The sequence below is a fragment of the Sturnus vulgaris genome, chromosome 1 (genome assembly GCF_052056855.1).
Source record: "Sturnus vulgaris isolate bStuVul1 chromosome 1, bStuVul1.hap1, whole genome shotgun sequence".
In the NCBI taxonomy this organism is placed as follows: domain Eukaryota; kingdom Metazoa; phylum Chordata; class Aves; order Passeriformes; family Sturnidae; genus Sturnus; species Sturnus vulgaris.
Window position 1 is genome coordinate 120,882,871 of NC_142243.1, and position 23,709 is coordinate 120,906,579.

The 23,709-nt window shown below is 37.6% G+C and overlaps 1 protein-coding gene across 1 annotated transcript in view; it reads left to right on the plus strand.

The window, feature by feature from the left end:
- The window catches only part of NKAIN3 (sodium/potassium transporting ATPase interacting 3), a 338,790-nt gene that overhangs the window by 245,972 nt on the left and 69,109 nt on the right, over positions 1–23,709 (plus strand). Inside the window, 1 exon segment of the mRNA XM_088175531.1 lies at positions 6,121–6,318. Coding sequence (XP_088031657.1) covers positions 6,121–6,318 — 198 coding nt within the window.

Below are 23,709 nucleotides of genomic sequence, written 5' to 3' on the forward strand. Positions count from 1 at the left end.
AATTCCCATCAATACTGCTAGAGTCTTTTCCATTTCTTTAAGCAGTGTATTTATTGAATGTTTAGAGCCTGTAAACATGGTGAGGTACTCAGGCACATAAGCCTGATCCTATCTGCTTTAATGAGAAATATTAAATAACAAAAATTAATAAGAATAATTCGATTTAAAATATTGTAAATAATATGAAATAGTGTGGGAAAGAGTTTACTATAAGTGTTGTGGCAGCTTATTTTTGAGGTATCAAATTTAAATTTTGTGATATTTCAAATGTATGAATGACTCCATAGGGATCTCAACAATTTTGCTCAAAATTAGCAACAACAACAACAAAGTTAAAATGTTCTTGCTGAGCCTTGAAATTGTTTTATGTCATAAACGCCTTTATCAAATGCTTGTAGTTTATAAATCTTTTAGATATAAATTTTTATGGCCCAAAATTGTAGTATTTTCCCATTTTTGTACACTAAGACATTTCAAGCCTTTTTTAACCTGTCACATCTCTCTGACCTGTGATGTTTTAGATGGTATAGACGGCTTGCCAAAGATGTTTCTAATTTTTCACTATGTTACATTTTGGTCCTGCCTTGCTTCTTCATTTCAGCCAAAATCAGGTATAGCTTGAGTCAGGGACACACAAATCTGCACAAACCCTTGGCTTTATACAAACCCTTGTCATATTCGCAGTCTTCAAAACTCAAAGCAGTGCTCAGAATTTGGCATCACTCCAAATCTGTGTTCTGCCATACCTCTGGATCATCAGAGGGAGTAGATGAGAGCAATTTTCAAACTAAGTGCTCAGCTTAATCGCATGTCAAGGACTCCACTGGAGCACAGCAGCTTTTCTGGGCAGTTGTGCCTTCTTTGTGCTCGTGTTGAATTTCCTGTGACAAGTGGTAAGTAGGACTCGTATTGATCCAGTCACTCGTCTCAGGCGCTTTTTCCTTGTGTGTTGGAGCTTTTTCCTGACTCTTGTTGTCTCTCTGGGCTGTTTCTCAGACAGAGACTGCCACAAAAGGGAGGTCAAACAAGGAAAAGACATGGAGCTGGGATGTGAGCATGGATCTGAATATTGCCAAAGATCAGAGCTCAACTTCAGGGGCAACAAGTTTCAAAAATAGCCCCTTGCTAGTTCTCATTTCTTCTTGCAACTGATCCTAAGACTGCATGAAGAAGACAGTAGTATGTTTTTCTTGTTGGCTTCTTGCCTTCTGGCTTCCTAGAGACATTCCATTGCATTCTACTTTTCTAGTAAGTTTGGTAAATCTAACTTTAAAGTTGCTTGTTTTGCAAAAGAGTATACTGTTCCCTGAGCTTGTAGCAAATAAAACAATGCAAGGAAACTATTTTTATAGGTAGATCATCTGCCTAATTTCCAAATCAATTTCCAAAAATATTATGTCTGCTTTAAAAAAAAAAAAAATCTGATAACACTCTCTGTAGCCCAAGGAATAAAAGCAGTAAAAGAAGAAGAAGCCAGTACTTGCTAAGATTAACTCATACATCTTTTTTTTGAAGGGCTGTAGATGTGGAGGGTAGTCTTTTGGTTAAAAAGTACTGTAGTGTAGATAGATTTGGAAGAAAAATGGAGCAAATCAGTGTAACTTTCTAAGAGTAATTATGCTTGATAGGGAAATCTTTCCCTTTAGCCATGGTCTGATGCCATGATTACAGTCTATGAAACGAATCTCTTTAAGTGGGAGCCATGAGCCTCTAATCTCACCAACCAAAAATTACTTTGCCTCTGTACCTCTTTTAACCATTCTCAGCCCATGATGTTGGGGTTACCTCATTGCCTATGTCTGTGAATTTTATACTGTGAATTTTTATTTTTATTCTGTGAATTTTCTCTTCTAGTGGTAATTAATTTAGATGCATCACATGATTCCCCTGGTTTAGTGTGCATTGCTAGCATGGAGATGAATTTGCTATGTCTAGTCTGACATCCAGTTCAGATGGAAATGGAATAGGAATATTTAATGCCTCAGCCTAATGTCGATTTATAATAAGCAATATAGTATGTATCAATAAAATAAAAAGTTTTAGGGAGAGCTAGGTACCACAGAAGCAACAATAAAGTCAAGATCTCTAACATTATGTTTTGCCAGGCCTTTGTGCTCTTTCACTTGTCTATAAAATTTCAATTGACTGCTGTTTTCTGAAGCAAAAAAAAAGTGCTTTTTCTCCATCCTGCTCAACACACTGTTTTTGTTATACTTTTCATAAGAGCATATTTTTAAATACTAGCAAGGAATGAAAGAAATATCAAATAACACATCATAAAGCAGAAACATATGCTGAAAGAACAAATATCTGTGGTGGTAATCATGTCACAGCATAATATTTGTTTGTTATGCAAGGCATTGGTGCATTGGGTTTTCTGTCTGGAGTTTCAGTGTCTTCTGTTTATTTTCTTTAAAGGGAGTGATTTTAGGTAATCTTAATTTCTCTTTGTTTTGTGTATGTTGTTGTTATAGACATTGTTTGTAAATTTTAAACAAATAAATGAAAGGAACATCATACCTGATATTACTCTGTAGTTTTAAAATAAGCCATCTTATTTTAAAATAAGCCATTTGTTAAATTTTAACTAGATTCACTGCCTAAAAATTGAATCAAAAAAATCACAGAATGCTTTGAATCAGAAGGCACCTTCAAAGGTCATTTAGACCAACATCCCTGCTATGGGCAGGGACATCTTTCACTAGATCAGGTTGCTCAAAGCCCTGCCCAATAAAAAACATCCACTTGAAACCGAATGTAGAATTTAAGCAGACATAATGAAATTAAACATTATCTCCAAGCACTTAGTATTATTCAGATGCACAGGGATTACATCCCACCTTAAAAGAATGTATCTGCCATAGCAATGATTTCCAATAATAATCAAAATTAATCCTTGGGCTGACAGCCAACACAAATCCTATATATAGTTTAAAGGCTTAAAAAGCCGTAGACATTTAAATGGGACTCTACATCAGTAAAGTATGATTATGGTGCTGATCCTATACTCAGGAGCAAACTTTTCACCACAGAATGGAGTATTACTTTAATGCTGACTAAAGAAGGGAGGAGTGGAGACAGGATTTCACTTCCCTGTGCCACTTCCCTAAGTCTCACAATTTTCCTGGAAGACCTGTTACCTGTGATCTGCCCTCTCTCTGTTCATGGTGTCTATCTGAGAGGTTATCAGCTGAGGAAGTATAGTTTAACCACTGATGTATGGAATTAAAGTCAAGATACATGCTCAGAAGAGAGCAATTTTCCATCCACGATTGAAATTTCAACTGTTAAATAAATCCTGACTGGGATAGTTACAACGACAACTTGGTTTCTCTTGTACAGAGCCTGAAATTGCTTTGAAGCAGTGGCATTTTTTTTCTAAGGAATAAATATTTGAATTGTCACTTGCTGATGATTAAATATTTTATACAATTTTTTTTAATATGAAAAATTGCAAAATAGTAAATGATCTATTGAAAAACTTTATGCATCTGTTTGTACTTTCTGAAAATTCTTGACTTTCATTAAATGTAGAACTGAAAATAAGCCACTTGGGCAGCAGCTTTTCCAGCATGCTCGTGGTTTCCAAGCTCTGAATTTACAAATACCAAAACACTCTCAGGAGTTCACTGATATCTAAAACCTGTACATCCAAGCAAAGTCTTTGAATTTTCTATGGCTCTGTAAATGACTGTAAAGATACAGGTTAATTTTTTTTTAATGCTTGTTGCATTTGACTCACTTTACAGATTAAGAATCTCCAAGTAGTTAGAGAGAAGTGTTTCAGCTGCTAAAAGAAAAGAAGTAAAAATTGATTTTTCCTGTTGCCAGGCTTTCTTTTATTAATTGGCAGCTTAACATTTATCAGCTTGAACAGCTTATGGCTGCCATTTTGTGAAGTGATATTTCAGAGGTCAAGCTAATGTACCAAGTGGTTTTGTTTGCATTTCTAAAACTGATCCTTGCTGTCCCGTCATTATCTGCTTTTACCTGCTTTGAGAGCTCAGGATGTAAGACACAAAGAGAAAAGTAATTATGAAAATCTCCTCTTTAAGACATTATCCAGAATTTCTGAATAAGAATTTATTTTTAAAAGGTAGCAAATGCTGTGATGACTTTTGGGTTTGTTTTTTTTTTTTTTTTTTTTTGCTGTTTGCTTCTTGCCTGAATCACCAACAGCCTTGAAACATGAACATGACCATCAATTTTTTTTAATCACCCCAAGAGCTACACATAAGAATATTCCAGAAATTAAAGATTTTATTTATAAGGGGTTTGTACTATTCACATGTCAAAATCTAGTATTTTATATGTGTTGGCAAAACTTATCAAGCTGTTTCCCTATGGAATTTTGTCATTGGCCTTGAACTAGCCAACTATGGACACTGTAATAGGCTATACTGTTAAAAACATAAAGACAAAAAAAAAAAAAGATAAATAAACTCTCAAGTGCAAAGAAAGCTGTGACACCAACACCATCAACATCAGAACTTATTCCTATAGTTGTGATAACAAAGTGTTGCTTCACATATTTGATACACACTAATCTACCAATCCATACTCCTTCTCAAGCCCTTCAAAGAGCTTCTGAAATAGGTTAGGTTGAATATGTGTGTGCTGCTTGACAACTGGCATTTCTTAGAGTTGACAATTTTTAAAAGCACTTGATAACACTGCAATCTCTGGTATTGTTGTACAAAGAAAGCCCCGGCTGTTTCCTGTGACTCTATATTTATATTTTCATTAAACTGAGTTGTCTGTCAGCTTCTTATTTCACAAGTTGTTTTCATGTTGCAGCTGAAAATTTTCTAAACCAGTATCAAGGATTGACATGCAAAGTCAAAAGACAAATGCCTCATCAACTCCAAATAATGCATCTGGAAATCTAGCAAATCTGTATTTAAACGGTAGAGAAATTATGAAGAAAAAACCAGCTGATCACAAAAGCAGGTTTCTTACTGATTACTAGGATATAGTTAGGATGGCAGGATTTAATTCCCTTGTTAATTTTCAGGTGTGGCCAGAATAAAGGCAATTAACGAAGGAAAATAACAAATTAACTACTGGAATCTTAGCTGAATTTCCCTTTGGTCAGGGTGGAAGTAAATGGCTACAGACAGGACATGCTTGTGGGATACAAAGGGAAAATTGGTGTCATGGCAGTGCTCACAAACTGTCATGTATGGAAGACAGGGGTATTTTGTGGACATATGGCTGACAATTTTACAGACATTTTCCTGGGAGTTCAGAATGGGAAACATGGAAACATAAATCTGAATAAATTATTTAAAGTATCAATAAAACTCAATTCTCACTTATCTCCAGTGAGGAGGGTTGGGGTTTTTTGCATTTAAATGGCATTCATTCAACTTCAATGTATTTTATTTATGCACGACCTAAAGACCCAAATCTTTGGTTAATTCAAATGAATTTTCCTGTTTGTACTTCATAGGTAACCTTCTAGAAAATCTTTAGTACCTCAGTAGGTTTGCCACTTTGACTGCTCCAAGTGGAAGTGGTATGTTTACTAAAATGCACAGACTTGATACATTGTGTGTGGGTGCAGCCAGTACCCATCTGGGTAGGTTAATATCTGATCAGGAAGATGATTTGAGTGAAGAGACCTTACTGCTTTTATTTTAAACCCAGATAGTTCACAAATATAGGTTCTTTCACTAAGCTGAGAAGTTCCTAATCTGGATGAGGGGCAGAGGGAAAAAAAGAGAGCAGGGTGCTTGGCTGGAGACATCTCATTTGAATCTGATGATGGAAATCATTAAGTATGGTGTAAATTTGATTTAGGTTGTCTCCAGTAGCATGTGGTAAAACTGGCTCTGTTGTCTGTTATAAAAAAAAAAAAAAAAGAGTTCTTAAGTGACATTCTAATCAAGCAACATCAGAATTGCTTTTCAGGCTGTTAGTCCAAGGGAACACGTATTTTGTACAGTACCAGATATGATGGTTCTTTTGCCAGGCAGAAGTTCCTGTGAACAACTACAAAATAATCAATGAATGTTTGCAATTTCCTCTCTTCACTTTAACATTCTACTTTCATGCTACAGTTACTGGGGTGAGGAACAGAAAGTCAAGCGTGTTCACACTTTTCCCTGCCTCTCCTAGGAAACAGATCTCATGACCTTCAACATCTCCATGCACCGCTCCTGGTGGCGGGAGCACGGGCCGGGCTGCATACGGAGGGTGGTGCGTCCTTCTTCCCCTGGCATCCTGGAGGATTACTCCTACGTCTCTGTGACAGGCTGCATCATTGATTTCCAGTACCTAGAGGTCATTCACAGCGCTATCCAAATACTCCTCTCTGTAAGTTCACGTTTCTTTTCATACTGGGATTCCATCAGTCCTTTCACACACGGCCTGCTGCTGTTGCAGGAAAGGGGGTGTAGTGGCTGATGGATTGCTGCAGAGGTTTTTATTTGTGCTTTGAATTAGAGAATTATATCCATGTTATTAAAATGTTCACTGTTCTTTTCTTATATCTCTTAAACCTCTGTACAGGTGTAGTACCCATTCTGCCCATAGCTGGGATAGGTAGAAATTGACTTGAGTCCTTGGCTTTCATCTATTGAGATGCAGAGCAAAGCAAAGCAGACATCCAAAATTAATTTCCCTAAATATATCCACATTTCGCAATCAATAACGCCATTTATTTAGCCCTGATTGTAAACATATTTTACATGATACATATCTAAGTTTCTTCCCAAACCCATCTATGGATTAATCCTTGAAAAGGGTCAAAAATATATTAGGGATTAAACTACGTGTTCATATTTAGCCATGTTATTTTTCCTCTCCTTGAACTCTTCATTATCAGAAGACTTTACCTCCATTGTCCACATTTGTTGTAATACCAGGCAAAAAATGCAATTACAAGAAATTATTATAAGAGCCTGCAGTGTGGGGAAGTGCTGGGACTCGATGAGTTGCTTTGGGAGCAACAGCTCAGTCTTGGCCACAGTTTTTCCTCAGTCTGTTGGCTGCTTCTGCTTGTGATCAACAGGCTGTTTGGCATGAGCTGCTAGGAGTGGTAGCTCTTTAAGTGGTTGCACATAGGATCGATCACCCAGGATGTCCAGACCTATTTTGGGAAAATAAATGCTCATGGCTCGTGGTCCTAACCATGGCCACCAGGGCCTGTTAGACAGTGGGAGAAGAGGTGCAGTCTGCAGTCCACACCTGCTAGTCAGGTGAACTACCTGGTCTGGGCAGCCGGAAGGGATGCATATTTTTGGTCTGTTCAGTATTTCAAGCTGTTTTACTAACAACCTGGTTTATATTACCACTTGCAAAGTAAACAGCATCTGTGAAATAAATCTCACTCCTTAATTTAAAATTATTTTTAAATTTTAATTTTTACATTTTTTCAGCATAAGGACATTTTTCTTTCAAAAGAAAAGAAATCAGTGTATGTGGTTACATCTATCATTCTGTCCAGCTGTCTGAAAGTTCAAGATAGTTCCTCTCCAGTACTAAATGCCTTTTGTAAGACACCAAGTGCTTTTTCCTTTTAGTCAGACTTGGATAAACTTGTACATGTGTGATTAATGAACTTCCACTTGATGATCCAGGCTGGAATTGGTGCGCTTGGCTTGCACACCAGTGACATCACCTGCACCTACACAAGATGTGTCTCTTATCTTGGTCTGTCAGCTTCTCAGGCATCAGGGACATCAGAAGACCCACACAAGCCTTCTCCTGACCATCCTTCAGTCAGGCAGCAAAGAATTTGAGTCACGATCTTTTCCAGTGAAGACAAAATTACTTCTCTTGCAGCCCAGCCCTGTGTATGCCAACATAAATTATAACATTCCTGTGAAAGTGGGTCTTCCAAAACAATTCTGCATAGTCAGGCTTAACTGCATGCACCTTCCTTGTATTTGTAGGGCCTTGATACCTAAAGCAGGATGCTTCTCCCTTGAGTTCATTGGCAGCAGATTTCCCTCTCAATGTCATTCACTCTGCACCAGCGAGCCTGTACAAAGGATAACAAAATGTGGGTAGTTTAAAAGGAGAAAACCATAAATATTTCAAACACTTCCTTACTTCTATAAGAAAAAATATCTTAAAATCTCTTCTAGTATTTTTTGTGATTATCAGCAAACTTAGAATTTGATGGAAATACAGCTGGTTGTTGATCACAGGAAGATATTTCTTCTGCACTTATCAGTGCAATACAGTTCTGTCAAATGGCAGGAACACAAATATTAATATTATAATATTAGAATAAACAAAATTAATATATATATAAACTAAAAAATGAAAATTAAAAAATATATAAATTCTGTAATAATTATAAAGTGTAAGATATAACTGGCGTTCCCTTTCTGAAAAAGTGACTGATTGCCGTGCTGGATTAAACAAAAATTCAACATTTTAATTAAATTGAAAATTAAAAATATGCCAGGCACTTATAAGATATGACTGTGAATTAAACAGTTGCCAGTTTCAGATATTGCTTTGATTGATATAAACAATGCTAAAATTAAAATACTGTACGGAAAGTAAGGTTTTCCTCCAGTTTTGCTATCTTGCTGTGCCATCTGTGACATGTTATGATTAACATAACATGAATCTGTACTTCAGTTTCCATTCTGAATTATAATTTAGGCTTGTTTCATGTACTGTCACACAAGACAGAACTCACCACTTGGATTATCAAATAATTTGCATTTTCCTTCCATTTTCTGAGTACTAGTGACTTGAGGAAGTTCCCATCCATTTTGGATGCATAAACTGCTTTCCTAATTGGGGTACCAATTTCAGTTGTTGGTTAAAAGGTCATTTAGGTTGTCTTTTCAAAGGTCTGGGGAGCTGTAGATCATAAGATCATTCTTTTTACCTTTTCCTGGTAGCTAGTCCCAAAAGCAGACTATTCCTCTTTGAACCTTACAACCTACTCAATTTTCATAACATTTTTATGTAGCAATAGTGGCGTAACAAACCATTTTACAGTGTAACAAAAAACTTTATTGGCATAACAAATCATTTTATCATGCTAACCTTTGTCCAAATGAGTGGGAATGCAAACATTTGGTAGGGAGTGAGAGCCTCTGAAAGAAGAAACACCTCTGGGGGCAAGTATTGGATACCTGTCGAGATATATATCTCACTAGCAAAATTTTTGAACGGTGACTTCTTTTTTTTTTAACTGGTATAAAGGTTTTTATATGCACAGAATGCTGCAGCTGTGACTACATTAAACCCTGCTTCAGGAAATAGGCTTGACAGTCATTTATTTAATTTTAACACAGCAAAGCTATTTTTATATCTGCTTTATAGTTGTTTCTTAAAAAATATTTTTATTGGTGAAACAGTAACTTTGTATCTCATCCTGATTCTGGGTGCCTATTTAAATGATTGGTAGTTGAAGATGTTAAATTAGGGGAGAATCAAGAGAAGTTTGAGAGAATGGGATGCAATTAATAGTAAAGAATAACTATAGTTAAATTTTGTGTTTAAGATCTAGATTTATTTGATGTAGGGCATAATAAATATCTTATTTTGATTAATAAATTTTTCTGCACAACACCTGTAAAATGCAAGGCAGATCATCATTACAGAAACCTCAATTTTCAGAGAAGAAATTAATAATACACTCAAAATGGTGACAGCTTAGCATCTTTGAGAAAAACACTTCATACAATTTTTGTTGTTATTTGGAAAGAGATCATGCACACCGACAGTATTAAATGCCAGATACACAGTGGCTTCAGTAGCCTGAACGTTCAAAAGTTCTCCAAGTTATTGCAGAGAGATTTGTGTTAGACCCAGAGCCTAACGTGACATTAACACAGGGCAGCACAAAACCCCGAGCCAGGGTTCACTGTGCTAACTCTGAAATTAGCAGCCACATAACCTCATCAGTGCTGAAGAAACAAAATTTATAAATTTTGGCAGAGCAATGGGCTGACACAACTAGATGCTTCTGGGCCAGGAGACATTATTTTCTTTCAATGCTAAGGTGAAGTTACCTTTCCTCCCATTCTTATCATGGTATAGAAGGATAACCTAAAATCTAGACCATTGAAAGAAGGGGGAAGCAAAGAAAGTGAAAAATCTAAGCCTAAAAGCATGCAAAACGTGGAAGCTCTCTGGCATGCTGATGCAAATTCAGGATATTTTGAAGGAAGCTTCTGGTTTTTTTTGTGGAGGTCCATCTGTTGCCTCTCATAAGTGTCAATTATTGTAACCCTCAGGCTGCCTGCTGGACCTACAGAGGAGGAACAGCCACAAAAAAATCCCCAAACCCTCTCTTGCACAGTCATGTGTAAATTCAGACAAAGATATGATATAGGGAGATTAACAATATTGAAATTTTTCCATAGTGAAGTAAAAAGCAGTGAGCATGTCTGCCTAAGGTGAAGTTATCAGTGGGAAATAGCTTATCACATACACTGGAAATCACAAAATATATATTAAAATATAAAAATACATTACTTTCTACAGAATATAATGAAGTTGTAATATCAGAAATATAAGAAAAAGCACTCCTGGTAGCCAAATTAGGAACTGGATACTGTGGTCACCGTGAGCAGAGTCATCATCTGCTAAACTGTATATCCCAAAAAGATGCATTCCCAGTGCTTCTTTCGACTCATGAATTTATAAACGCTGTATGCTTTCCCTAAGAAGCAACAGGCTTCTAAAGCAGCTTCCAACAGAATGTCTGAACACTCAGTAACACATCTACCCCTAGGACAAAAATTGCAGCCTCTGTATCACAAAATCACACAGAAGGGTTGAGGTGGGAAGGGACCTCTGGAGGTCATCTGATCCAGCCCCCTCACACTCAGCTGGGTCCCCCTAGAGCAGCCTTCCCAGGACTGTGTCCAAACAGCTTTTGAGTATCTCCAAGGAGAGAGACTCCACAATCTCCCTGAGCAGCCTGGGCTTTGGCTTGATAACCCTCACACTGAAAAGGAGTGTTTTCTGGTGTTCAGAGGGAGCCTCCTGTGTTCACTTTGTACCCATTGCCCCTGGTCCTGGCACTGGGCACCACTGGCTCCATCCTCATTCCCCCCTCCATTCAAGACCTGGACCCAGGGCTGCAGGTGAGGCCTCAGCAGAGGGGCAGGATCACCTCCCTTCATCTGCTGGCAGTGCTTTGCCCCATACAGCCCAAGCTCTTACTTCATTTTCTGTACAAATGGTCCCTACCTGCCCAAAAGATCCATAATTATTGATATGAATTGATGCCAAACACTTTTCATAATCTACTTGGTAGTATTCTTAGATTTTTCATCCATACATTTGCAGAGTTATCCTGCTTAAATTCACCGGCTATGATGATTTGAAATATTTGGAGTTTTTATTATTATTATTATTCATAATAAATCAGCTGTGTCATAAAGATCATTGCATCCTCTTGTTTATGAGGACTCTATTCCTCTTACTTTTTCCTCACAATTTCTAATGTTCTTAATCTGTGTTCTTCTCTTCAGTACACACAAGCATCACATCCATAGGGAAATTATAAGCAAGGCTCAGACTTAATTTCTGAATATCTGTCACTGGTCAGTGCTTCATACTGACTCCATGCAATTGTTTTGCTTTGTGGATCATTTCTGCCCTGCTGTCTTCAAAGGATCTGACAAATGTTGATTGTTTGACATAAGAATTAATTATGACATTTGGTAAACCTAAGTGCTTTTTTTTTCATCATCAGAGAAAAATAAAATTTAATTTAAAAAGATATTTAGCACAGCAGATATTAAAATGGAGGTTATGAGTCTTGTGTAAATAATTAATCTAGGGAAACACTGGGACTATGAGCTAGAGAGAGACTAAGATCATGGTCTGTGCTGGAGTGGCTTAATGTATTTCAGGTCATTGACCAAGCTTTTACTACTGACCCATAAATTTGAATGCCTTTTGGGTTGTTTTGGATAGCTTTTCCTCTACCCTTGATGTTTAGGTTAATTTCTCTATACCATTGGGCAAGCTCCAGGAATTGCTCCAAAAGAGATTGCAGAGCAGCTTTTGCCCCTGCTTTCAGTCAGCCAGAGCTGCATTTGGTTCATATTTATTTAAAAGTAACAAAAGGTTTAATGATATCAATATATAATGTGGCTCCTCTGGGGCACTGCAGCAGCCCTTTTTTTCCCATTAGTTATGGCCCTGCTATTTTTATAATTGGACAGAAAATAATGTGAGGAAGCATATCATGTATGTTGTTCTCCAAAGAAAATCCCTGTAGGGGCTGACACCAATGCTCAGGCAGGTTCCTTGCTCTCGTTCCCTTTCCTTGAGTGACATGTGATTGATTAAGAAAGCCAGTCAACATCCACATGTGATAAAAAAGCATGAGGCAATTTAGAGTTAAGGACTACAGGAATGGCACATGAGTAAAATATAGTTGTCCTGAAGGCATTCCATATTTTCTTTAATTTTAGTTTGCACCCTTTCCACATTTTTTGTTTAGAAAACAGTTTGGCTTTTTTTTCATAATAAACAATCACACAAGTGGTGTGGAAAATTATCTTTTTTCGTTTTCTGCAGAGCTGAACTTCAGCATTTCTTCAATAAAGGTTATGAAAGATAGGCCTGTTCTTCATCATAATCATCATTATCACAACAACAATAAACTCAAAAAATAGCCAGGAGTACTTGTCTCATGGCCATGTGAATAGAAAGTGAGCTTTTGGCTTCTCACAGATTTATTAGTAAGTTTAGTGAGATTACCAGGTTATTGAAAATCAGAATAATTTTGTCAGCCTGAGCAATATTACAGAGGACTTGTCAGTCCCTGAAATGGACTGCAAAGAGGCCACAGAGGCTTGTGCAAATTTGGCTTCACCTCCAGTGCTTTGTTGTAGTTATGTCACTGTATTTGTATCATGATCCATGCCTTGTGCAACTCCTCCACTGTTTGTAATATTGGTTCAGGGATGCATACAGCCCACCTCACCTTTGCCATTAACAAGCCTTCAGTGTTAAAAAAGTATAACCAAGAGAAAGAAAATTAGTGAGAGGCTGTATCTGTATTAACATTCTAGAAATGGCCTTGATCTTTCTTGCTAAGTTTAGTTAGACCTTATTATTCATGGTAATGTGTGGATAGTAAAATACACTAGTATATTTGTCTAATTACCAGTCTGGGTCAATAAAGCAACTATGTGAGACAGGATTTCGATAAATCTGTGGTTTTTCATCTCAGTTGTCAATCCAGGGACATCTGCTTTTTCAAGCAGCTCATTTAAAAGGAACTGAAAACTGTGATATTATAGCTACTGGCATTTTCATTCACTGAATGTTATCATAAGGATTTGTGAAAAAGACTTAGCCAATTGCTGCACCAGAGCTGGCTGAGACTGAGGGGATGGCAGACAACAGTTCAAGCATTAGCAATATAGAAGTGCCCTCCCCTTGACAGTTAATCTACATGAGAACTTAATTGTTCTACATATTTTCTAGTCCTTGATATAGAGTTGTTTGTCATTTTACACAACATTGAAAATTACTGTGACAATTTCTGGATTGTCAAAAATGTTAGTAAAATTCTGTGCAAGAATTCTGAAATACTTTTATTTACACAGAAGTGTTTATAGTAAAAGTAAAACTTGATTGTTTATTTTAATTTTTATGGAGGTCATTAATATTTCAGTGCAAATTATGCAGAAGAATTGGAAGTAAATGGGAGGTGTAGAAAATAGTTGGTTTCCTCCCTTCAACCTCTGCCCATAATTGCCACGCCCATGGCAGAAAAACTTCAATAGACTAAATGTCTACAACTTAGTTACTGCAATTCTCAGATAGATACTTTCATTCCCATTCATTTCAGTTCATTTGACTTCTGAAGTTAACCTGAACTATCACTGAGCAGGGAACTGCAGCAGCCCAGTGCACAGTAAACATAGTGATCACAGATTCCAGTACAAGTGAGTATCTCTGCAAATAAATGAGAGACGTGGTGAAAGAGGTAAAGACAGGTTAAAGTGCCTCAGCAAACTTGTATGCCTAAATGCTGTCTTTAGAGCTGAGCAAAATGCTGAATGTTGCACTAGGAATTTGGAAATTATAAGAGAACAAAGTGAAAAGTGTAACAGAGATTGCCAATCTAAACATTTTTCTACAGAACACAGAAATCAAACAATTTTCATTACGAAAAGTGAAAGCAGTATTTGCTTTGAACTTTAGGAATATTTTCTTGACTATATCATTGGAAGCCATTAATTCTTTGATGAGCTACTGGGACACCAAAGATCCTGGAAATTCAGAAAGCCAGAGCACATTGTTTCCAAGAAATATGTCTTCATGGCTCCCTGGACAGTCACGAGCTTTCAGCAGCCTATGGGAATCAGTGCATGGTAATTTACTTGGAAGCTGGAATAAAATTTGTACCTTTCTGCAAAGCTGCAATTCACTGTGAGGAGCTCTGCTGCATCAGGTCTTCTCCAGCTGTGAAGTTGATAAACCAACCAAGGAAATTAACTCCTTCTCTAGGCCAAGAGTTCATGTGGTATTGACAGCTCTGGATAGGCTTGACTTTACTGGGCTTTTTTTGTTTATTTTTGGGGTTTTGTTTTGTTTTGTTTTTTATTTCCAAAGAACACAGTTTTATAATTGATTTTTACATGTAGATAAGATTTTAAGTAAAGAAAATTTATTTTACTATTTTACTGATTCCTTAGTCTGCACATGTGGTGTAAAAGACACAGGCAAACCAGAGGTGAACCTCCCACTGCAATCTCACTGAGCCTAACAGCAGTAAATGTGTGCTCACTCCTGCTCAGCAGCATGACTTTCTGCATATTGTAGTTGGTACCTATGTGTTCAGACTTCCTTATATGGGGGAAAAATATCCACTGATTAAAACCCATCTCTGTGTGAGCTTCCACTGACAGGACATTTTTCTTTTAATCATGTGTTAAATCCACAGCCTAGCTCTTCCATTAAAATTTGTTGCCTGAATGTGACCTGACTGCAGAAAGAATTCTTCTTTTCTCTCAAATGCAGTCCCCAGTGATGTGCAATGCTGTCTGTTTTTTCCTATGGAAATAGGAGAAGCCAAGGGAGGGATTTCTCTAAACAAGCAGTGAAGCAACCCATACTCCTCAAGATTTGAGGAAATTATTTGATTTTCACTGAGGAAGGAAGACAAGGTGCATATGTGCTCATAGAACTACTTATTCTCAGAACTATTCACAGAAAGACGGATGAGGTTTTCTAGGAAAATATATTTATACAGGAAGATTGCAGTGCAGAGGAAGTTTTAAAAGCCCAGTGTTCTGCAAATGTTGCCTTCATAGCTTTTGTAGCTAAGTCTTCTCTCTCAAATTTTGTAATAAATCTGCTCATCTTGTGACCATTCTTTGTTTGCTATCTAGTATTATGGAAATTGTTTTAAAATGTAACTTTTTCCTCTATATTCTTCAAAGCAGAGCAGGGAATCCCACTGGAAGGTGTGAGGTCTAGCCCAGGACGTGCTTTCCCATGTTGGTGACACCTTTGACTGCAGGGCGTGGTGGACTTGCTAAGGGGCTGTTCTCCCCTGTGCCATAAATACTTTTCTGCTCTCAGCTCTCCCATGGAAGGTGCTGGGCATGGAGAGAGCCCAGTTCATGCCAAATCCTCAGACACACTGTGTAGGGAAAGGCACTGAGCTGCAGCAGTGATGCTGGGGGTGTTCTGAAGCTTCTGAGCCTGCCAAAGGAGATGGCTGCCACAACACTCCTCATCCTCAGAGGAGGTGTGTGAATAGTTCCATGGGGAGGAAGGAAAGCAGGGAGGGATCGTAGCCCACAAGACAAGGTACCAGGGAGCAGAGTTTGGCTGCCACTGCAATACACCAAGAGAGACTACTGGAAAATTTGTCCATGAATGCAGTCAAGATGCATGTTGATAAAAACTAAGAAGTGATACTTTACAATATCACAGTAGTAATTTACAGAGTTACCTAGTGAATTTGCCTTTTTTAAGTTTGAATTTTTCAGTGGTTGTCTAATTTGCCTAAGTTAGACGCTTTTAATACACTTTTATAGAACAAAAGAAGTGAGTCTTGTCATCAAAAGAAAAGCAACAAACACAAATGAAAAGGACAGGTTGTGTGAGGGTAGTCTAGGAATAAATAACTATAAGGGTCTTTGTGTTCTCTCAAAGTTCAGAATAGGTAGACACTGAGTGAAATGGATGCTTGAGGCAACCATTTGCTTTGTTTTGATATCTAAATAGGTAAAATTGCTTGTGGTCTTGAAAGGGAGACTTATGTAAATTGCTTTCAGTTTGTAAGTTTTTATGTGGTGTCAGTAACTGTTCTGAAAGGACAAAACCATCTTAAAGTAGAAGCCTGAGAAGCAAATTTCTTTTCAACCATGTAGAAGCTGAAGTTGAAACAATTGTCTCCAGGGAAGGAGAAGAATGATGAATAATAGTGTTGTTCCATAATGCTGATGTTAGTATGAAAATGATAATTGAATAAATCAGGTGTTGTGAAAGACATCTGTTGGATCTGTCTGAATCTATGCTATAAGTAAAGATTTTTCAAAAAATAATTCCCAGTCATGTGAGACTTTCTAGCTTAACTTTCCATTACCTCCTATGTAAATTAATGCTATGTAGATTAATTGATAATCATTGTGAATGACAGTAAAAGTAATAGGTAATTAAACAGCCTCTTAAAAGAACATTATTGTTTCCATTTTTACTTGTGATTTATTTATTTTTATCTTGTTACTTAACTTAAAATGTACCTGATATTTTTCACGCTCATACATGTCTAATATAAAAATATTCTATTTTAATAGTAAATTAAAATATAAAGATCAACATAGAAAACTAAAATAACATCCTGGATCAATTATACCAGGCAGCTTGGGTGTTTATTCAAGTAATATGCTGATTCCCAGAAAGAGTTTTCAAGAGTGAAGTCCTATGGGTGTTTGAAATATCTTCTTCATTGCCTGGAGGTTTTTCTTAGAAATTTAATCTTCTTGGTTGCTCTTATCACTAATGGCCAGGGATTGCCAAGCTGCCTTCCCTGGATACTGAGATTTTACTTAGGCAAGCAGGAGTGAACTGGAAAGTGTTTCATTATTACTTTTTCCTTTCCTCTTCCTGGGACCAGGAATCCTCTTCCCGATTCTACCAGTAACCTCACATAAAGATGCTCTCCCCAAACCAGCCCACAGAGGAGCTGAGTCTGGAACACAACTGGATTGCAAGCTTTGCTCTTCCTTTACTTCTCCACTTTATTTTCTTATTTTGTCTGCCACTTATGCAGTGAGACCTGGCTTAACTCTGAAGAGAGACATCTTTTCCTTCCCTGCCATGACTGTAGTTGCTTTAGGCAACTGAAATCAACTTTCTACGTTTCCTTATGGGTAGAAATGACCAAGAGTGGGAGTGAGTTGCAGAAATCCATGCCATGCTGGGATTTCCCACTACTAACCTCACACATAAGAAGAAGCTAAAAGAATGCTAGAAGGCTTTTTTTTTTTTGCTCTGCTGTGGATTTCTCTCTTCTTTTGCATGAGTTTATCTTGTTTTGCCTGAAAAGGGTCTAAGGCCTAATTAACAATAGCAACTACCTCAGACCACCTAACTTACTTGAGAAAGCAACTTTAATGCTATTCTTAAACTTTCAAATAGAGAAGAGGATTTCTTCTTGAGAAAAAGAAAGCGCACAAGTTTACTAAGGCAATTTACTTCAGCTTCCCCAGTAAACATACTTCAAAATTCCCTTTCCCACCCAAAATGCAGGACAGCATGTAGGATGTACGTGTCACCTACACAAGGTCATGGGTTTTTAGCTTCTTGGAGTCATAGAATGGTTTGTGTTGGAAGGGACTTGAAAGGGCACCACTGATACCACTGTATCAGCCTCATGCCACCAAGCTTTAACAAGTGGTACAATTTATCAATAGACCATCTGGGACAGGTCCTTCCAAGCAGAAAGCTTAATAGATATAATTTTAAAAATCAGTCATTATCCTGAGAAATGTTCCTATTATAAGATTTTTTTTCCCTTAGCTTTTTTATTTTCTTGTGCAAATCCTACATAGTGGTGTAAAGATGGTACTTTAACCAGGGCTTGTTGTACCAGAGAGTTTGTCTGGTTTTTTTAACCATGGAATTTTTTCTACTGCAAGCTAGAATATTAATATAAATTATATTTATATGATACAATGATTATATATTAATATTATCATATGATATATAATTAATAATAGTAATACTATAACTCTCCCTCTCAATGTTATCTAATTCCAATATGTTTGAAGTCATTAGACACCAAGGCAAAAAGCACAAAATATTTCAGAATATCTTTAATCGGCACATCTTTTCACTTGCAGCTAAAATAAATTATGGAAGTCCTAAAAAGAACAGTTTGCCATTCCCCTCCAATGCTCTGCTTTGTGTATTGGTCATATTTATTAGCAGGACATCCTCATGCTTACAACACTTGGTGTGCAGAATTTCAGTAGCGAAATTTCAGAATTTCAGTTGTGAGATTCCACACAGCCCCACGTTAATGAGAATTCACACTTCACCACCAGGAATTCCTGAGGAAATGTGCTCAGTTTCACAGGAACATGACTGCCTGGTACCATGCCCACAATTTCATATAAACTCTTCAGCTCCTTTATCGAACATGAGGGGCTGCCCAATTTGCTCTTGTAATAGAGTGCCTGAAAGAGTCAGGTGTTTGCTTTTGGTTTTAAACCTTTCAGAAATTCTTCTTACTTTAATGATTTGTGGGTTTTGTCCACAGACAATGGATATGGGACTCCACAGGTTGCTTGTAGGCAAAAATGATAAATAGTGTTGTCGACTCTTAGGTGCTTGTTTCTTCATGATGTGAAATTGGCAGATTCTCATACCTCAGGGCTAAGAATATTTTGTAGTTACTGGTGTTTTCTCCTTTGGTCTGTTAGTTTCAGTCTAGAGGCACTGCTTAAAAACAGCTGATGTAGGATTTTTCTTTTTCATAGGGGAGTAATGCATTTTTATTAAAATATTGTAAACTAACCCCACTAAAGCCACCTTTTCACCGGAAATAATTACAATGTAATAAATAGAAATAGACAGTTGTAAAGCTGATGTGAGTGAAAAAAAAAAAGTCCCGAGGTGCTCATTGATGAAGAATTTATGTAGGAAATTATAAATAAGGAGAAGACTGAGTAGGCTTTGCAGTTTCCTTATGTATTTCCTAGCAATCTTATTGAACCTACAGCACTTGCTGCAATAGACTGTGTGTTTCTAGACACTCAATTCATTATAGAGTTTTACAGAGGGAATGAAAAGAGTATTCCCTCTGGTAAGAAGGCATGAATCCACACATTACCTATGTAGGGTGCCAGATTTCGTGAAAGACCAAAGGAGTATCACCATGATATAATTCTTTCTAATTACATATTTAAATGCATATTAAGTCATAGGAGGAAATAATGTAATCCAGAAAAAGGCTTCATTCACTTAAAGCTCTCCTAACTTGAACATATTTTGCTGTTTGAAATGCTTTGAATAGAAATTATATTGAAAATTCTTGATCTTTAAATCCTTCCAAACCAGCTCTTTTGCTTTCATATTAATATTCTCAACCGATTTCTTGGGGTTGAAAGACTTTCAGCAGTACAGCTCTACCTTTTGGAGTCTCCTTTAGAGCCTGAACAGAGATTCAACACTTCAAGGAGGGAATGAAGAAAACTGCCAGCTAAAGACTGGACTTCCCTGCTCCCTGTCATCTGGAAATGTTTTTTTTCATTGAGTGAAGGCGTTTTACAATTGCAGCTATTTCTTCCCTCCCTTGAGCAAGTCACTCAGGCACCACATCATCCCACAGAGCCTGCAGACAGGTGATAGGAAACCTGGGGCCAGGCTGCCTGCTCTCAGCCCCAGTTACCAGTCTCAGGGGTCAGAACAGGCAAAAATGTCCTGCAGCTTGGGAGCCTGACCCTGTTTTTGTTGACACCTGCATTGCAAACTGATTGACAACGACTGTCTCATGCATCAGAAACAATTACATTCCTCTGGCTGCTCCTGCTTCAACACCAACACCTGCTCCACAGATTAGGAGCCCCCTGATCTACAGAGGAAGAATTTTTGAACATGGTGGAGATTGATGACTTTCATCTGGTGAGAAATTGAAGCAGTTTATCGTGAAAAGTAAGGGAAAGAGATACAGTAAATAGAAATATTCTCAAATGAGTTGTAATCTTTGTAACTTACCCTGGTTGAGATGAGTTGGACTGCTGAGGAAGGTTGTACAGAAATTTTTCAGAGAAGTATCGGCTTTCATTTGCCTTTTGCTTGAAGAAAATTAAATATGCAAACAAAGCAAGTGGGATGTGGGATTATCTGTAGAGCTTTGAAGTGGCAGTTGGAGTATGTCCATTCTTATGATCCAACATATTCAAAACAATAAAGATAAAAGTAATGCTTTACATGGAACATCATCTGTGCCTTTAGCATATGCAAAGACTTTGCCTTGAAAAGTTTTGCACATTTCCATGGTGAATTAACCCTTTTTTTTTTTGTTGGTCAGATTACCTTTCATTTGAGGAAACAGAGGCTCTTGAAAATGAAAGTACATCTGCACAGTGCAGGCTCCCTTTCCCACTTCTTTCATCTCTTATTTTTCAGTTTCTAATTTGTGGCTGAAATCAGCATTTCAGTCCCTGGCTTAGTTTATGATTTTCTGATAAAAGAGAACTTTCAACAGCAAATAAACTGAATACTGGGGAACAAGCAGAAAAAAATACAAGAAAGCAAGACACATTTGGGGCTGAGCTTGACTGTTTACATCTGTCAGAAATAGCAGACCTTGCCAATTGCCCCAGTTACGAATATGTTAAATTGAAACTCAAAGCCTACACCTGAGCCATATTCATTCTGAACATAAAATAGAGTAATAAAAAGCAAATGCAATATTCCTTTTTTGAAAATGTAGAGTTATTTTTTTGGATTTGCTGTACTTGGTGATAGAATTCCCTACCAGGAGCAAAAATATAGGATGTACATTTATAATATATTGATTTGCCCTTACAGAACACATTTATGTGAATATAAACTATACAGTATATAGTTTTGTCCTTGAAGAATACAAACACTTCTAATCTGTATAATGCCAGGTCCCTGGGCATTTGCAGTCTTACATTGCCAAGTTCAAATTCTAGGTGCTTCAAGGAGCTCAAGAAGAAATTCGAAAACGAAAAAAGTGTTTTGTAATTGTGTTCCATCAGACAGACAATATAAACACAGGAGCTGGGCTGGTTTACATCAGAATGCATTTGGTTATTCACTACACAATGGACTGGATAATCCTTTAAATATTTATGAGTAAACCACAGAGGATTTACTCTTTCTTCCAGCGTGTGGAGATTTTATAATGTGCACCATGTTAGTTCAAAGTAAACTCTGATGTTTTGCTTGCTACTTAATACTCCTAACAGCATGGCTCTTCATCACATATGCCTATTCTCTGGACAGTTACACACAGACAGTATTTTGGGATGGAATTCAGGAAGAACTAGGCTATGACCACCTAATTCTCAAAGCCAATATATTCAGCATATATTGGAGAGGATATAAGGTAGGAGCTGCTTTGCATTTCAACCTAAGGCAGCATCAGCTGAACTCTGTGGATTAGTAGTTTTTAAATGAGTAGTTCACAATGAACAATAGTCCTAGTGAAAGGTAAAGGAGACAAATAAATAAAATAAAATTTAAAAATCAAGTTGGTTGGATTTTTATACCTACAATGGCTTTAAGAATGCCAGCTGGCAACTTTGTGAGCCTTATGATCTGCAAGGCTGCCCTGTTCCTGAAGTGGATCTTTCATTTCATTTCTAATATTATCACATGGACTATGCTCAAGTCAAATTTATTAGTAATATCTTTCAACTGAGAGTAATTTCAATGCTTCCCTCACTGACCTTACTATAATTCACTTTTATTCATCAAATAGACTGTAATTTACTCTCTTTGTAGAGCAAGGCATTTTCTCCCTTTCCCACTTTTCTCTTACCTGTCAACTTTAGGACTTTCTTTTTTCATTTGTCAGTTTTTCTGAGGGATAAGTCATTGATGTTCCTGTTTTGACATTTCTCCCTTCTGCTCATCAATCATGTCGCTCTGAAAAGTGGACATAGGCAAAAATCATTAGCACCAGTTTATGCCAAACCCATGGGAACAGGAAAGCATTTGGTGTATAACCTCGATAGAGCTCCTGCACTAATACCCTTAGTACTGATACCATGCTTTTATGTTTGTGTTTCATTGCTGATGAGAGTGGGCTTTTACAAGACACCTCTCAGCCACACCAGATTGTTATGCTGGGGTTCACATCAGGGAGACACCTCCATATGGATGATCTGGATTCCTTCTGTGTCGATCTGCATTCCTTCTGTGTCAATCTGAACTGGAAGAGGAGCTCCTGAGGGACACATGAGGCATGAGAGCTGAAACAGGCATTCAGCTGATGGGTCAGACCAGAGCCAGTCTGTAAGTTAAAGGCAAACCAAACCAGAAGAACCTGGTATGTGTGGAGTTAGGGTATGAGGTTCTCAAGTCCAACTGTTTGACTGTACAGTTCTGTGCCTGTTGAGCTGCATTGCTGGCTAGTGTAGGCACATTCCTGGTCATCATTGTCATTTAGGCTGCCTAGCTTTACAAAATATCTTCTACTCTCATATAATTCTATCGAATTTGAGACATTCTGCCTAAAATTTTCCCTAGTATGATAGTGCCTGAAGCTTACTTAGCTCAGCTATCAAAACTTTTCTGAGAATGAGACTGAGATAAAATGCCCCACCCTACTAATTAGTAAAAAACAAGGAGATCTCTGTTGTAGAGCAGGAGTCTGCAGGGAGGAAGAGATGAGGGGAAATCCTCAGTATTTTTTCTCTCTCTACACAGAATTATGGTGGAATCCTGTTTCAGTAAATGCTCTTAAGTCACATTCATTATCCTTTGATTGTCATTATTATTAGATTGGAGTAAATATTAGGAAAAAAATCTTAATGGTCAAGTATTGGAGCAGGGTGCCCAGAAAAGTGTTTGAAAAAAACCATGTAGATGTGGTGCTTCGGGAGATGGTTTAGTTGTGGGCCTGGCAGTGCCAAGACAATGGTTGAACTTGATGATCCTAGAGGCCTTTTCCAACCTTAATGATTCCATAATTCTGTGTTAATTCAGAGCAGGCTTCATCCCTCAGGGCTGCCTTGCATTGACACCAGAGGTGAATTGCAAAGTTCACTCAGCTCCCCCAGGAGTGATCAAAAGGAATTGCCCTGTGCTTTTGCTGATGACAGGAGGAGGCAAGGTGTTGCTGTAGGTTAAGGCATTAACCCTTGGAACGGTGGTAATAAAACACACAGCAACATGGTCATCCTTCAGGATAGGAAGGAGACAATTTATTGTAACACTACACTCCTTAAATACACTCAGGACACTAACTCAAGAACAAAACACAGCCCATTGGTCAGGGAAAGACAACACCTCCTGTAAGATGTTCTTACCATAAACAATACAATTTCTCACAGTACACATTCTGTAAATAATAGCAGGTGCATCTTTGTTTGAGATTCTTTCCCTTCTGTTTCCTCCAAGCTTATGAGAAAGCCTGTACTTCTCAGGCAGTCCATGGGAAAGCTCCCAGACTCTGTATCCACAGCAAGGTAAGCAAGGACTCACAGAGAAGACAGAAAAGTGAAAAATGTGTGAACATGCTTCTGACATCAGATGTGCTCTTTAGAC